At 42.1% G+C, this 16,830-nt stretch overlaps 1 protein-coding gene across 3 annotated transcripts in view; it reads right to left on the bottom strand.

Annotated features, from left to right (window-relative positions):
* Window positions 1-13,026: 13,026 nt before the first annotated feature.
* prkdc (protein kinase, DNA-activated, catalytic subunit) overlaps window positions 13,027-16,830 on the bottom strand; it is a 220,736-nt gene continuing 216,932 nt past the window's right edge. For 2 of the 3 annotated variants that reach the window (XM_080194241.1, XM_080194242.1), the window contains exons 85-86: window positions 14,923-15,062; window positions 13,027-13,939 (exon numbers count right to left, since the gene is read on the bottom strand). In XM_080194241.1, coding sequence (XP_080050367.1) covers window positions 13,735-13,939; window positions 14,923-15,062 — 345 coding nt within the window. In that variant the 3' untranslated portion in view covers window positions 13,027-13,734. Of the gene's footprint in view, window positions 13,940-14,922; window positions 15,063-16,830 lie in introns of those variants that run through there. The other variant, XM_080194243.1, reaches the window with a different exon arrangement.

Below are 16,830 nucleotides of genomic sequence, written 5' to 3'. Positions count from 1 at the left end.
CACATTTCCTGATACGAGTAACATACCCACTTGCATGATTAGACTGGTAAATGTCAAGTAACAAGCCATCAATGAAGACTCCACTGTGTATTGTATCAAATCCATTTATGAAAATTGTATTTTAAAGTTTTTGGGCACAATTGCGTTATAGGCATGGAAACCTTGTGTTTTGCCCCAGGGGAATTTTGATCACAAATGCTCTTAAGATGATGTTCCTTAGTTGGTAACTGAGTTTTCTGAGAAGCAGATTCCCTTAACAAGGTCAGAATTTAAGAGTACTATATTCCCAGATTGTCTCAATATGATTAAGGCAATCACTTGAAAACAAAATGATTGCTAGTCCCTTAGTACAAGTTTTGCATCCTTAGCAAAGGACTCGTGCGGGTGATGATAGTATTTCTCTTTGTAAACACAAATCTTGATTTGGGCTTAAACTGTAGGTTTAAGAAGCTTGGAAGGAGCTTGCAATGGAGAGTGAAGGAGAGGATGCTTCAAAATGGAAGCCCGTGGGCTATTTCATTTTTGATCAGTTTCTCATGCAGGACCTTGTCAAAAGCATTATTGAAATCTAGGTTGACAACATCAACTGCATTGCATCATCTACACAACTACTCATCAACTCAAAAATTTGACTCACTGGCCTGTAATTACCTGGTTTTTCCCAACTTCCCTTCTTGAATAATAGTACCACATTAGCTGTCCACCAGCCTTCTGGCAGCTCTCTTGTGGTAAGAGAGGGTTTGAAAATTAGCGTTAGAGCGTCTGCAATTTCCTCCTTGCCTCACAACTAGGATAAGTCTCATCTAGGCCTGTGAATTTATCCACTTTGAAGCTCATTAAAACTGCTACCACCTCTCCTTTTCTATTGTTCACCCTCCCGACTTTGTATACCTAGTTGGTCTTCTTCATTGTGAACACAGATGCAAAATACTCATTTAAAATGTCACCTATGTCTTTTGGGTCCACATACAGATTGGTCCCAAATGGGTCCTCTCGTTCCCTAATTACCCTCCTGCCCTTCATATACTTAAACACCTTAGGAATATCCTTTATTTTGTCCACCAGTGTTTTTGCACGTACCCTCTTTGCGCTCCCAATTTCTTTTTTTAAATACCCCCTGCACTTCCTATACTCTTCTAGTTTCCCATAGTTTTAAGCACCCTGAATCTATCATAAGCCTCCTTTTTTTTCCCCTTGTCCAACGCTCTACATCCCTTAACATCCAGGGCTCTCTGGACTTGTTGGTCCCATCTTTTACTTGTATAGGAACATGTTGGCATTGTACTCTGTTTCCTTTTTGAATAACTCCCATTGCTGTGATGTGGCTTTTTCTACAAGTAGCTACTTCTAATCACTTTGGCCAGATCCTGTCTTTGCTGCTAAAATCAGCCTTCCCCCATTCCAGGTCCGTCTTTGTCATTTTCCATAACTACCTTAAATCTTACTGAATTTTGGTTACAATCACCAAAATGCATCCCCACTGACATCTCAATCACCTATCTAGCTTCATTCCCTAAAATTAGGTCAAAGTACTGCCCCCTCTCTTGTAGGACCTAAGGGCTTGCCCAAAAAGTTCTCCTGCGTGCATTTTAAGAATTCTGCCCCCGCACAGCTTGTCACACTTGGTCTATCCCAATTAATATTAGGAAAGTTGTCCCCCCTGTATTATTATTCTATTATTTTTTAAATTCCTGGAGATTCTTCTGTGTATCTTCCCTTCTATCTCTTCCTGATTGTTTGAGGCTTATAGTACACTCTCAGCAACTTAATTCCCCTTTTTTTGTTTTTAAGTTCCACCCTTACGGCATCAATTGAGTAGTTATCATTTCTGCCGCCCCTCTCCCAGTACTGTAATTGACTCTTTGATCAATATTGCAACACCACCATCTCTTTTGCACCCTACTGTCTCATATGTATTTCCCTGAAATATTGAGCTGCCAGTCCTGCCCTTCCCTTGACTAGGTCTGTGATAGCAACAATATTATATCCCATTTGTTAATCGGTGCCCTCAGTTCATCAGCCTTATCTGTAAGGCTCCTTGCATTAAAATAAAAGCCATCCAGCCTTGCCTTATTCCCTTGTGCTTTAACATGTCTCTCTTCACACTTCGAGATTGACTTGGTCCAGGAAAGATGGGAATGGATTTGGGAGGTGCTGTTGTGTCTGGGAACTTCACAAGGACAGAGGGGATCAATAGATTTTATTGAGAGGGGAATGACAGTAGACTTAAAGAACAGTATAAGCACAAAGGTGCAACTCCATGAAAATGTCTGCTGCATGGGAAAGGCACCTGCTAACTATTCTAAATTAAAGCATATCCGCTTGTATATTTTACCCAATGACCAGCCTGATGCCACAGAGCTAATTAGCTCACAACAACACCAGTGGTAGATAAAAACTGCAGTTTGCAACTGAGCCTTCTCAGATGTAAGCTTCTCTGGATCATCAATCCAGTCATCTTGTGCCCTCAATGGAGGTGAATTAATCTTCATGAAATTTTAACAGAACTCTTGGTGTGCTAATCTTGTTTGGTGGGTATAAGTTGACAAAGCATTAAACGTGACAAATAAAACCAGGCTAATGTTTGAGCTGAGTAAAGTCTTGAGAGTGGAAGGGTTGGGATTTATTGTTAATTGGATTGTAAATGCAAGCAAGTGATTCTAATTTAACTCCAGTGCTCCAGGATGTTTTTTTTTAAAGAGAGTTTTTAACCTGTGGGATTTGCTTTCTCTATCTTCCAGTAAAATAATCTCCATTGGGAAAGAGATAAAGTTATAGACTGAGGCACATCTGGTACCTGTTCTATCTGCTTGACGAAGCTATGCACAGTAAATTGACTGACATTGCAAATGTCACCTGTTACAGTCTGAGATATTCCTGAGGCGTAACTATTGCGAGAAATAGTCATCTTTAGAGACACAGAGAAGCACATGCACATGTTCTTTTTTTTAAGAAAAGTAGCAAGAATAATCCACATAATTACAGGCTGGTGAGCCTTACATCAGCGGTAGGGAAATTATTGGAGAGGATTCTTTGTGACAGGATTTATTCCCACTTGGAAATAAGTGGACATATTAGTGAGAGGCAACATGGTTTTGTGAAGAAGGTCATGTCTCACTAACTTGATCGTTTTTCAAGGAAATAACGATGATGATTGATGAGAGTAGGGCAGTGGATGTTGTTACATGGACTTCAGTAAGGCCTTTGACAAGGTTCCTCATGGCAGGCTGGTGCAGAAGGTGATGTCGCATGGGATCAGAGGTGCGCTAGCTATGTGGATACAAAACTGGCTCAGTCAAGAAAGACAGAGGATAGCAGTGGAAGGGTGCATTTCTGAATGGAGGGCTGTGACAAGTGGTGTTCCTCAGGGATCAGTGCTGGGACCTTTCCTGTTTATACTATATATAAATGATTTGGAGGAAAGTGTAACTAGATTGATTAGTAAGTTTGCGGATGACACAAAGGTTGGTGGATTTGCAGATAGCGATGAGGAACATCAGAAGATACAGCAGGATATTAGATCAGTTGGAGAGGTGGCACATGGAGTGTAATCTGGACAAATTAGATCTTCCAAAATGCACAAATGTGCATTTTGGAAGATCTAATACGAATAGGAAATATACAGTAAATGGCAGAACCCTTTGAACCTATGAAGAGAGTATTGATAGGCAAAGGGATCTGGGTGTGTAGGTAACAGGCCACTGGAAGTGGCAATGTACGTGGAGAAGGTAGTCAAGAACACATTAGGTATGCCTGCCTTCATCAGCTGGGCGATTGAGTTTAAAAATTGGCAAGTCATGTTGCAGCTTTATAGAATCTTAGTTAGGTTGCACTTGGAATATAGTGTTCAATTCTGGTCGCCACACTACCAGAAGGCTATGGAGGTTTTGAAGAGAGTACAGAAAAGATTTACCAGGATGTTGCCTGGTATAGAGGACATCAGCTATGAGGAGTGGTTGGAGAAACTTGGTTTGTTCTCACTGGAACAACGGAGATTGAGGAATGACCTGAAAGAAGTCTGCAAGATTATGAGAGGCATGGACAGAGTAGTCAGAAGTTTTTTCCCAGGGTGGAATTACTAGGGGGTACAGGTTTAAGGTGTGAAGGGCAAGATTTAAAGGAGATGTGTGAGCTAGATTTTTTTACAGAGTGGTGGGTGCCTGGAACTCGTTGCTGGGGAGCTGGTGGAAGCAGATACGATAGTGACTTTTAAGAGAAGTCTTGACAAACACATGAATGGGATGGAAATAGAGGGATGTAGTGCCCGGAAGGGTAGGGGGTTTTAGTTAAGTCAGGTAGCTTGGTCAGAGGGCCAAAGGACCGGTTCCTGCACTGTAATTTTCTTTGTTCTTTATTCAATGATTTGTATTTATATAGAGTGCATTTAACAAAATAAAACGTATCAAGGGTGTTCAAAGAAATGTTGCAAAACCGAGCCACTGAAGCAGCTAACCAAAAACTCAGTTAAAGAAGAAACTTGCAGTAGCTCTGAAATTTCTGCATTCGTTAAGAGTCTTGTGATCTGAAGGCATAATTACCAATGGTGGAATGATTAAAATCAGAGGCCAGAATTAGACGATTGCAGATGGTTTAGAGGATTGCACCTTTGGAGATTAGAAGTAAAATTATTATAGTGATTACAGTTCCCCCACCCATTGGGTGGCACTGCTGCTTCATAGCTCCAGGCACCTGGGTTTGATTCCCAGCTCAGGTCACTGTCTGTGTGGAGTTTGCACATTCTCCTCATGTCTGCGTGGGTTTCCTCTGGGTCCTCCGGTTTCATCCCACAGTCCAAAGATGTGTGGGTTAGATTGATTGGCCATGCTAAAATTTCCCCTTTGTGTCCTGGGATGTGTAGGTTAGAGGGTAAATGTGCAAGGATAGAGGGGTAGGGCCTGGGTGGGATCATGGTCAGTGCAGACTCGATAGGCTGAAGGGCTTCTTTCTGTACTGTAGGATTTTATGTTCACCCAACTTTCTCAAAGGACGTTGCCGCCTTTGCTTTGTCTTGTCATTGTTTTTAACCAAGGATTCCTCACGTCCATGCTACCACCTGACATGTCTTCCTGTCCTCCGAGCATTCTGAAGTGATGGTTTCCTTCATGGCACCCTTTTCCAACACCTGTTCCTCCTTCCTTTTTCAAAACACAGGCGATGCAGCTACTTCCCTTGCTCAATACATTTAATAAAAATGAAACAATGATGTGCTTGCTTGTTTCCTTCATTGCAGTATTCTGTATTTACTGCATAGTCTTCTCTAAATTGGAGAGACCGAACAAAGAATAGGTGATTGCTTTGCTGTGCACTTCTTTCAGGTCACAAGCATCATCCTGAGCTTTTGTGTTGCCTATCAATCATTTCAATTTCCTGCCCTACTCCTAGTTTTGAATTTTTGACCTCCTCCTAATAATTGTTTGCTCAGGCAGTTTACAGCCTTTCCCACTGAACATGAGATCTCAAACTTTAAATCAAGTTACCTGCCCGAATTAAATCTGGCAGACAAAACTGGTTAGCGACTGTCATTTAAACCTGAAATTTAGACTGTGGAGAGTCAAAATACTTTGGCCACTGGAAATCTAACACATAAAATTCTTGTCACCATTTTTTCAGTGAAGGGGTGCTGCTAAGGATTCCACTATTGTCATTTGGGTTCCCTCTAGCCCCACCTTTTGTTTCTTCATTTGTCCCATTACCACCCAATTTATCTTTGCACCATCATCTCATTTGTTCTTTCCCCAATCTCTACTATTTCTTAGTTCTAACAAAGATTATTGACTTGAAACATTAATTGTTTCTCTCTCCAAAGATGTTGCCTGATGACCTGAGTATTTTAGTACTTTCTATTTATATTTCAGCGTTCCAAAATCTGCAATATTTCAGCTCACTACAATTGAAATTCCAGATTCAAATTTTACTACCCTACAAACTCTAAATGTAAGCTGTGTTTTCTCTTCCGATGCTGTCAGACCTACTGAGATTTTCCAGCATTTTCTGTTTTTGTATCAGATGCCAGCATCTGCAATAATTTGCTCTTGTATTAACCTTTTGTGTTACCTGGTAGGTGTAGGAAAATGCTGTGTTAAGATGGTGGCATGGGTCATTGGGCCTAAGGGCCTGTTTCCCATGCTGGGTTGTTCTTTGTTCTGAACTCCCAGATTTAATTATTGCCTGTAACCAGCTCCCAGGAAACCATTTATCCTTGATGTAAACATTGATTTGCTAATCCTTTGAGGATTGTGCCAGGGTGTGCCATTTCTACAAAACATTTATTGTTTATTCAAAAATCACTCTCAATTGAGATGAATAGATAAAATGTGAATTGCATCCTTTATCCTCTTGGAATCAGATTCTTCCTCTAAATATACCAGGGCTTTTTTTTAAAAAGAATTATAATAGGTTTTAAGCCAAAGGGTATATACTTTGTGTGCTTATGCACCCAATATTAAGAATGAATGTTTTGAATTTTAGTCTGCAACCACACCAAAACTACAAGGATTTTCATCTAAGCTGCCACTCTTTTGACCTATTCCACCAAATCATATGCTATCAGGTGGTGTGTGGGGAGCCAGGGGATCACAGGAAACAGGCCCAACATGCCCACGCCACCATTTTAACATTGAGTGCCTTCCTCTACCTATGACCTTAGTCTTCCCCAATAGGTGTAGACAAATTTAGGGACAATTTGTTACACCAATCAGCCTAAGAGCACATTTTTTGGGGTGTGAGAGGAAACTGGAGCCACCCAGAGAAAACCCACACCATCACAGGGAGAATGTGCAAACTCCCACAGCCACTGGCCCAAATCCATGTATCTGCACAGTAAACAGTGAAAGTCACTAAGCTGTCATGTTGCCCATCAGATGGTCCAGTTTAAGCGTGCACTAATGACGTGAAGCACTAGGCAGCTCTCAAAGCAACATCCAAGAGCAGCCCTCGCACAACCCACCGCGTGTATGCCCCTTGTTAGTCAACAAGGTGGACCAAATCACCTGTGAAGAAAAAGGAGACATCAATAAACATAGACACACATTTACAGAATTCCCAGAAGCGCAGAAATAAAGCAAGGTGAGCCATGAAATATGTTGGAAGTTCAATAGGAATCAGTTGATTCCCAGGGCTCTTGATCTTCATTTAGAGAAGTCTCCTGTATCCCTCCATCTCTAGTCCGCTCATGTGCCTGTCTAAGTAAGCCTTAACCCTAGTGTGCCTGACTCCACCACCCTATTTAGCAATGCATTCCAGGCCCCACCACCCTCTGTGTGAAAAACCTCCCTCTAACATCCGAGTTATATCCCCCCCACCCTAAGCTCGTGGTCCCTTGTAATTATTGTATCCAACCCAGGAAAAAGCTTACCACTGTTCACTCTATCTATACCCTTCAAAATCTTTTACACCTCTATTAGAAAGGCAGAGAATGAGGAGAGCTCTAAGGAGAACAGCCCCAATTCGCCCAATCTTTCCTCATAGCTCAGTCCTTCCATACCAGGCAACATCCTGGTAAACCTTTGCACTCTCTCCAGGGTCTCCACATCCTTCTGGTAGTAAGGCGACAGAACTGGATGCAGTACTCCAAATGCGAGTGAACCAATGTTCTATACAACTGCAACATTAGACACCAGCTTTTATACTCATACCCCTCCCTATAAAGATAAATGTACCATAGGCCTTCTTCGTCACCTTCTCCACCTTCAAGGACTTGTGCACTTGCACCCCCAAGTCCCTCTGCGTTTCTATACTCTTAATAGGCCTACCATTTATCGTGTAACTGCCCCCCCCCCCACATTATTTCTTCCAAAATGCGTTACCTCATATTTATCCGGATTAAATTCCATCTGCCATTTCTCTGCCCAATATACCAGCCTAGCTATATCCTGCTGTATTGCCTGATACTGCACCTCACTATCAACAAGTCCAGCCATCTTCATATCATCTGCAAACTTGCTGATCACACCACTTACTCCCTCTTCCAAGTCATTTATGTACGTTACAAATAACAAAGGTCCCAGTACTGAGCCCTGTGGTATACCACTCGACCCTTCCACTACTTCTGTCTCCTGTTACCAAGCCAGTTCGCAATCCATGTCAACACCTGTCCTTGTATCCCATGAGCCACCAACCTACCATGAGGGACTTTGTCAAATGCCTTACTGAAGTCCATGTAGACGAAGGACAAGTCGTGGCTGTCGTCGACCGTTCTCGTCACCTCCTCAAAAAATTTTACCAGATTCGTAAGGCACGACCTCCCCTTTACAAAGCTATGCTGCCTATCACTAATCAAATTGCCACACTCTAAATGCTTATAAGTCCTATCCCTAAGAATCCTTTCCAACAACTTCCCTACCACTGACATCAAACTCACTGGCCTATAATTACCCGGGTTATCCCTACTACCCTTTTTAAGCAACAGTACCACGTTCGCTATCCTCCAGTTCTCTGGGACCTCACCTGTGTCCAAAGAAGAGACAAAGATTTACATCAGAGACCTAGCAATTCCCTACAGCATAGTAACAGTTTGATTTTTCACTTTTTCTGCTAAGAAAATATTGTAGCTTTCCTTATAATAAGAACATAAGAAATAGGAGCAGGAGTAGGCCATCTAGCCCTTCGAGCCTGCCCCGCCATTCAATAAGATCATGGCTGATCCGTCGCAGCTCAGTTCCACTTTCCCGCCCTCTCTTAGCAAAAACCCATCAACCCGCGTCTTAAAAATATTTAGCGAGGCAGCCTCCACCACTTCAACGGGCAGAGAATTCCAGAGATTCACCACCCTTTGAGTGAAGAAGTTCCTCCTCAACTCCGTTCTAAACCGTCCCCCCCCCCCCCCCCCCCCTTGTATCTTGAGGCTGTGCCCCCTAGTCCTACTGTCTTTTTTGAGCGGGAAGAGTCTCTCCACCTCTATCCTATCCATCCCATTCATCATCTTATACGTCTCAATGAGATCTCCTCTCATTCTTCTGAACTCTAACGAGTACAAGCCTAGTTTATTCAGCCTCTCCTCATAGCTCAATCCCCTCAACTCCGGCATCAGCCTAGTAAACCTCCTCTGCACTCCCTCCAAGGCCAAAATATCTTTGCGCAGGTGCAGCGCCCAAAACTGCACACAGTACTCCAGTTGCGGCCTCACCAATGCCCTATACAGCTGCAGCAAGACCTCCCTACTTTTATATTCAATCCCCCTCGCTATGAAGGCCAGCATCCCATTCGCCTTCCTGACCACCTGCTGCACCTGCAAGCTGGGTTTTTGCGACTCATGCACAAGGACCCCGAGGTCCCTCTGCACCGTCGCCTGCTGCAGTTTTTCGCCCCGTAAAGTAATAGTCCTTCCTACCATTATTCCTACCAAAGTGGACCACCTCACACTTGCAAACATTAAATTCCATTCGCCATTTCCTGGCCCATTCGCCCAGCCTATCTAGATCCTTCTGCAGACTCTCCACACCGTCCGCACAATTTGCCGTTTCCCCAATCTTGGTGTCATCAGCAAATTTCGACACCCTACACTCGGTTCCCTCCTCCAGATCATCTATATAAATGGTAAAAAGCTGAGGCCCCAGCACCGACCCCTGGGGCACTCCACTAGTCACCATCCACCAATCCGAATAGCACCCATTGACCCCCACTCTCTGCCTCCTATTTGACAACCAATCCTCTATCCACGCTAACACCCTACCCCCAACTCCATGTCCCTCGACCTTCTGCAATAACCTCTTGTGAGGTACTTTGTCAAACGCCTTCTGAAAATCTAGAAAGACCACATCCACCGGCTCTCCTCTATCCACTGCCCTAGACACATCCTCAGAACTCCAGTAAATTTGTCAGACACGACTTCCCTTTAATGAAACCGTGCTGCGTCTGCTCTATCAAGCAATTCCCTTCAAGATGCCTCGCAATTTCCTCCTTAATGACAGATTCTAACATTTTACCTACCACAGACGTTAAACTAACCGGCCTATAATTCCCCGCCTTTTGCCTGGCACCCTTCTTAAACAACAGCGTAACATTAGCCGTTTTCCAATCCTCCGGCACTTCCCTGGAATCCAGCGACGTCTGGAAAATAACCACCAAGGCATCCACTATCACCTCCACCATTTCTTTCAGAACCCTCAGATGCATTCCATCCGGTCTTGGGGACTTGTCCACAATCAGCCCCTCCAGTCTGTTGAGCACCGCCTCTCTAGTAACAGTAATGTCATTAAGACCCTCCAGTCCTACCACCTTTCCATCGCTAACACCCGGCAAATTATTCACGTCCTCCTCCGTGAAGACAGAAACAAAAAAGTTATTCAATACTTAGCCATATTCCCCATCCCCTACCACTAGGTCCCCTTTCTCATCCTCTAAAGGACCAACATTCACCCTAGCCAGCCTCTTCCTTTTTATATATTTATAAAAACTCTTGCTATCCTTTTTTATATTAAGCGCTAGCCCAGCTTCATTGTTTCTCCTACCCTTCTTTATCAACTTCTTTGTCAATCTTTGTTGACATTTAAACCTCTCCCAATCCTCTTCTCGCCCACTACTCTTAGCTACTCTAAATTCCTCCGCTTTTAATTTAACACTTTCCTTCACCTCCTTCGTTATCCACGGCTTATTACCTCTCCTCCTACTATCCTTTTTGACCATCGGAATAAATTTCTGCTGAGCACCAAGAAAGATCTCCTTAAAGATCCTCCACTGCTCCTCAGCAGACCCTCCCTCCAACGCGCTCCCCCAGTCCACATTCGCCAATTCTTCTCTCATCCTACTGTACTTCCCTCTATTCAAACAAAGGACGCGTGTCCGGGAACCCACTTTCTCCTCCTCCATCTGCACCAGAAACTCCACCATGCAATGATCACTCTCCCCAAGAGGATCCTTCACCGCAAGGTCCCTAATTCTACCCGCCTCATTACGTAGCACCAGATCCAAGATAGCTCGCTCCCTCGTCGGCTCCAACACACACTGTTCAAGGAAACTATCCCGGCAGCATTCCAAGAACTCCTCCTCGAGCCCTCCGCGTCCAACATGGATCGACCAATCAATATGCAGATTGTAATGCGGCAGAAGGATGTAAGGGAAATAAATCTAACACAATAAATGTGTAATATCAGGGAAGATAAAGCAGTGGGTCATTTTGTGAGTTAATTTGTACTTAAATTTTGAGCTTTATACAAAAGGAAGTTATTTCTGTGCTTCATTCACTTTTTTGCAGCAAAGTGATAATTTTTAATTATAACAGAAAATACAAACAGAATAGGATTAGGGAAGAATAACAACAGGTATAGTACTGCATGATCCTTTGAGTCATTCTGCTTACTCATAAACATCATGCAATCAAACATAGAATACAATTTAATTTGGGTTTTAAACATTTCAGTAAAACGGAAAAGGATACCTATAGGTAGAAATAGGGATGGAATTCTCCCCAAAAAATTCTAAATGCTGAATTCACGTAAAAACTGAAGTAAATCACTTTTTTTCACTGGAATTTTCAAAATGAATCTCCCCTACTCTGCATCACAGAATGCCCCATCTTGAATCATGATGAAAAGCTTGGGGTGGGGCCTATTATGCCCGCTGGAGAGAGTGGCAGCATAGCACTGTTCGGGGGACTGCACATATATACTAATCTCCTGATTACTGGCCAACTCTGCGACTCCCCACCCAGCTCTGGCGTCCTGGACTTCCCTGAGCCAGGCCCCCCCTCCCCCTCAGTCTCTTCTACTCCCCGCCCCAATCTTGACCGTTTTCACCCTCTGCCTCGATGGCCAGCCCCAACCACTGTCCACCCGCCCTCAGTCACCTGTCCTATCCAGGGGCAGCAGGAATTTCCTCCCACCTCTCACTTTCCAGAGGTTTTGCCTCCTTTGCACTGTTTGCGGGGGGGGTGGGGGGGCACCACCTCTTACCCCCAGCCTTCTGGGGGCCCTCCGTTCTCGCAAGCTGGGTCAGGTCGCCAGCTTCCCATTAGTTGGGAGCTATTGTAAACCCTGTTGGGATGAAACACTCGGATGGGGGAGAACAGAAGGGCTAGTGGGCCCAGAGACTTCAGATGACGGAAATCTGGCGGCCAGCGAACCGCGAAAGCCATGGCAGGTAGCGGGAAGGCTGCTACACCACCTCTGCTTATGAGCACCGTGGGCTGGGAAGAATCACCCCATGGATTACACAAGCTAATTTTTAAATTTTGTTTTGGCAGAAATGTTGCTTCTGGTGAGAAAACAGGCATTTTTCTCTCCAGGTCTTTCTTACAACACTATCAAAAAAAACATAGGGCATACTTCACACTGTTATAGGAGGGTGGGGCCTAAACACTGGCAACATTCAGCTGCAAAGAGATTGGAGTGCCAACCTATGCCAAGAGGTAGCGCCAGGTCCATCTTCCTGGGGAAATAAAGTATATTTACTTTTTGACCCTGGGGAGACCCAATGAAAGGTTTATGGCTAGGTGAACATGTAAATGGTGCTGGCATGACATCAATGAGCGAACAGTCCAGGAGGGAGTGCTCACTAATGATATGCTAATGTATTAAAATGGGTTGTCTGTAGTCCCACAGTGCCTTTATGCCACTTCACCAGCAAGGGCCTAGTAAGAACATAACTCAAACTTGCCAGCACAAATCAGGCTCTCTGGATTTTGAGCAAATGCCACCATTCCCACAGTCCCATAGCATTGGCTAAAGAGATAATCATCCTTCGAGGAAAATAGATAACATTCTAACTGAAAGCAGTGTAATGAACTGCACAATTGAAGAAATAAGAGCAAGTGTCAAACTTCCATTCTGCACAATTACTACTATGTATTCCATACTCTTATTTTTAAAAAAACTATTTTGCCTTCCCCAAAAGTCATTAAACCTCTCTTTGTAAGCAAAGCAGATAGACAACATGAGGTGCTTCTGCTGCAAAGTTGAGTTCAGTCATATACAGACTCTAATCAGCCTGTAATCCTGCTGCACAGGAGAACCACGAAAGATGATTTTCACTTTTTTATTTTAAATATCATTCTTTGGACTTTATGATTATATAAAACAAAGTAAGAATGTAAACAGGAATAAGAGCTTTATTTGGATTACATCTTTGCTGTCTTCAACCAAATGCCTTAAAAATCAGTGTCCGATCACAAAGACTGGAGTAAAAAACAGTTATAAACTTATGCTGTATTTTCCACAAAATATTCATATATTTGTTATTTCATTTTATGTAAAATGTAGGCAAGATGTGGAGATAGCATTTATTTGTCATTGAATGGCTTCCCTCTAGATTGCTTCATTAATTGTTTTTGTTACCAACCTCAGATAACCTGTTTTGTGCTCTGACATTTTCAGGTATTATCTTCCTCGTGCATTAAAATCCTTTGCCCAACTGCGAACTTAAAAATTGCCATTTAAAATAATATTTTCTCATTCTTAAACATTAATTGCATCTTATTTCCCTCCACAGATCCTACACAATTGTCTAATAAAAAATACATAACAGCCCAATGACGAGTCTTCAACCAGGTTTCCCTCCATTTCCATGATGAAATCTGGTCCTGCTCACTGCCTATTTTGATGACAAGGGAATGGAAACTTTTCTGACAAATCACAGGCAACTAACCTAAAACTTCAAACCATTTGTCAGCCATTAGTTTATATTTCAGCAGGAAAACATCTCTAGTACTTTTTCCAAAATATTTATATGCAGATATATAGACTATAATGTTTACACCAAACCACTTTTCTTGCTTTCATCAGAGTACTGCAACCCATCACATCACATCCAAGCCTCCCAACCTATCCAAGCTCTACCCAAGATATTTGGGTCTGTAGCTTGGTCAATCAGACAATCCACCTGGCACTCTACAGAAAGCCCTTCCTCTGGTTGTCTTGTTCGGACATTGTGATCCTCATCTCCCATGGCTACAGCGACGTAGCTAGTATAAGCCTTTGATTTTTCATGCCCCAATCGTAATTCATCTCTGAAATGAAAACAATTGTCCTTAATACAAATTTGAGAAAAGGCGATTTGTGCACAGTACTTAGATGTGACAAATTCACCATCGAAATCCCTGAAAACTACAGGAACACAAAAACCTGTATTTTGCAGTACAGGTAACAGCCCATATATACGAAGTAAAATTGGAGAACAATGTCTGGCAACCTACTTGTGCATTTAAAAATAGAAATTGTCAAATTCACGTTGCTAATATTAAGAATGTTGATACACAGAAATGATGCTGTACAAGTCATATGTCTGTCCACCTTTTGATACAAAGCCCAATGGAACAAAAGCCAATATATTCAAGGTGTGCTAGCGTTAGGAACCTAGTGATATGGTATCAAAACAGATAAATAGCATCGGCACTTAATATCATGAAGTGCAAGGTAATTCAAATCACTGTTAAAACTAGAGACTATGAAAGAAACAAAATACTTTTCACTTATGTTAAATTTATCAGCAAAATAATTTAGAACTGACCAATCAGCAACAGAATCATAAAAGCAAAAGAAAATATGGTGCGAAGAATGCGTGACATTTATAACACAGAGAGTATCTCTAAGCAGATGCACTAAAAAGCAAGAATGCCATCTTGTTTTCATAAGATATAGGAGCAGTATTAGGTTATTTGGCCCATTGAATCTGCTCCCAGTGTTTAGAAAAGAATTCAGGTATTACAAAAGGTAAAGATAGGTTTAAGGAATTGTGATTGTTTTCAAATGAAAAAGAACTTGTGGGTGGAGGAGTAAGCAAAATGTGTAGGTTTGTAGAGAAATATGTTGTACGCAAGGAAATCACGTTCAGTAACTTGGAGCAACAGCACTCTATTTGCTTTATAATAAAACAGTCTGAATAAATATTGTATAAAAACGCAAAGCAAAGAAAGCCAAATGAACTACTTTCTAGATCCTGTCTTAGGTTTTAATAAGTTATAAGCAGATTAATTCCAAATATTAAACCTACCTGGTGATTGCAGATGGATTAGCTCCTTCAAGTTTCCGTTTGGCATAGTTTACCTTTTGCCTTGGATACCAATTTATTTCATTTGTGTTAACTTCCTTATTCCATGTGCCACCTTTTTTTAATTGTTTCAGTTCAAGGTTCTGCAAAAATTAAGAAATACAAACAGTAACTATTCTATAAAAAAGTACTGCATAACAAACGCATACAATTAAATTATGTTCCAAATGCTTTGGGTTAGTAAAATCGGAAATAACTGGCTACTTAGCATAGCTTTGGTACTTTTGAACAAAATACCCAGCAATCAAAAATATTTTACCTATTGAATACATACTTTGTTTCATTATAAAATCATAGAAACTTACAGCACAGAAGGTGGCCATTCAGCCCATCATGCCTATACCAATTCTTCTTAGTTTCACAGCTCTGCTGTTTGTGACCCTATTTAAGATCTTAGTCTTCAAGTGTCTGCCCAACTCCTTTAAAATTTGTGGAATCAGCTTCTGAAAACTCGCAGCAAAATTATTACTCCATTTTTCTTCTGGATCTTTTGCCATTCATTTTAAATCTATGACCTTTAGCTATTGTTACATGTATCAGAGGAAATGTTTTCTCTATCAAAACCTCCATTACAGCACCTCAACGTTATTTGTTCCAGAACAACACAACTTTTCAAACCTTCCCCATTACTGATAACATCCTAGTCAGCCTTCTCTGCACCATTTCTAAGAAGAAAAATGGAGAAATAATTTCGCTAAGAGTTTTCAGAATCTGGAGCGCCGTATTTGAAAAGTTGGTGGATGCTGATTCCACAAATTTTAAAGGAGTTCGACAGGCACTTGAAGACAAAGAACTTGTCATCCTTCCTGTAGCGCTGGTGGCCAGAATTGCCCAAAGTATCCCAGCTAAAGTCTAATCAGTGATTTTATCAAGATCCTGCATGATTCCTATGCTTTATATTCTTTTCCTTTATGTATAAACTTAAGTAATCCATTTTCTACATTAATCACCTCAATTTGAACTCATAACACTAAGGGCTTGGTGAAGAGTCTGGGCAAGGGTAGGTAAATAGTTTGCGTCATGTGGAGATCAAAAAGGAGGAGGTATTGAAATTTTTAAGAAACATTAAGGTAGACAAATCCCCACAGCCTGATGGGATATACCCCACAATACTGAGAGAGGCAAGAAAGGAAGTTGCTGGGGCCTTGAGAGAAATCTTTGCATCTTCACTCCTTTGTTTAAGATAGCAAGAATAATCCAGATAATTACAGGCTGGTGAACCTTATGTTGGTGACAGGGAAATTATTGGAGAGGGTTCTTCGAGGCAGGATTTACTTCCACTTGGAAATAAGCGGACATATTAGCAAGAGGCAACCTGGTTTTGTGAAGGGGAGCGGGTCGTGTCTCACTAACGTGATAGAGGTTTTTTTCAGTAAGTGACGAAGATGATTGATGAGGGTAGCGCAATGGACATTGTCTACGTGGATTTCAGTAAGGCCTTTGACAAGGTCCCTCTTGGCAGACTGGTGCAGAAGGTGAAGTTGCATGGGATCAGACGTGAATTGCCAAGGTGGATACAGAACTGGCTTGGTCACAGAAGGCAAAGGGTAGAGGTGGAAGGATGAGTTTCTGAATGGAGGACTGTGACAAGTGGCATTCCTCAGGGATCAGTGCTGGGACCTTTGCTGTAAAAATGATTCAGAGGAAAATGTAACTGGTTTGATTCGTAAGTTTGCAAATGACACAAAGGTTGGTAGATTTGCAGATAACAATGAGGACCATCAGAAGATACAGCAGGATATAGATCATTTGGGCAGAGAGCTGGCAGATGCCGTTTAATCTGGGCAAATGTGAGGAATGCATTTTGGAAGATCTAATACAAATAGGAAATATAAAGTAAATGCCAGAACC

Source organism: Carcharhinus amblyrhynchos, chromosome 8 (assembly GCF_965287045.1).
Source record: "Carcharhinus amblyrhynchos chromosome 8, sCarAmb.v2.hapA, whole genome shotgun sequence".
Classification (NCBI taxonomy): Eukaryota; Metazoa; Chordata; class Chondrichthyes; order Carcharhiniformes; family Carcharhinidae; genus Carcharhinus; species Carcharhinus amblyrhynchos.
Note: the sequence above shows the minus strand (reverse complement) of the source record. Positions and strands in the feature narration are given on the sequence as shown.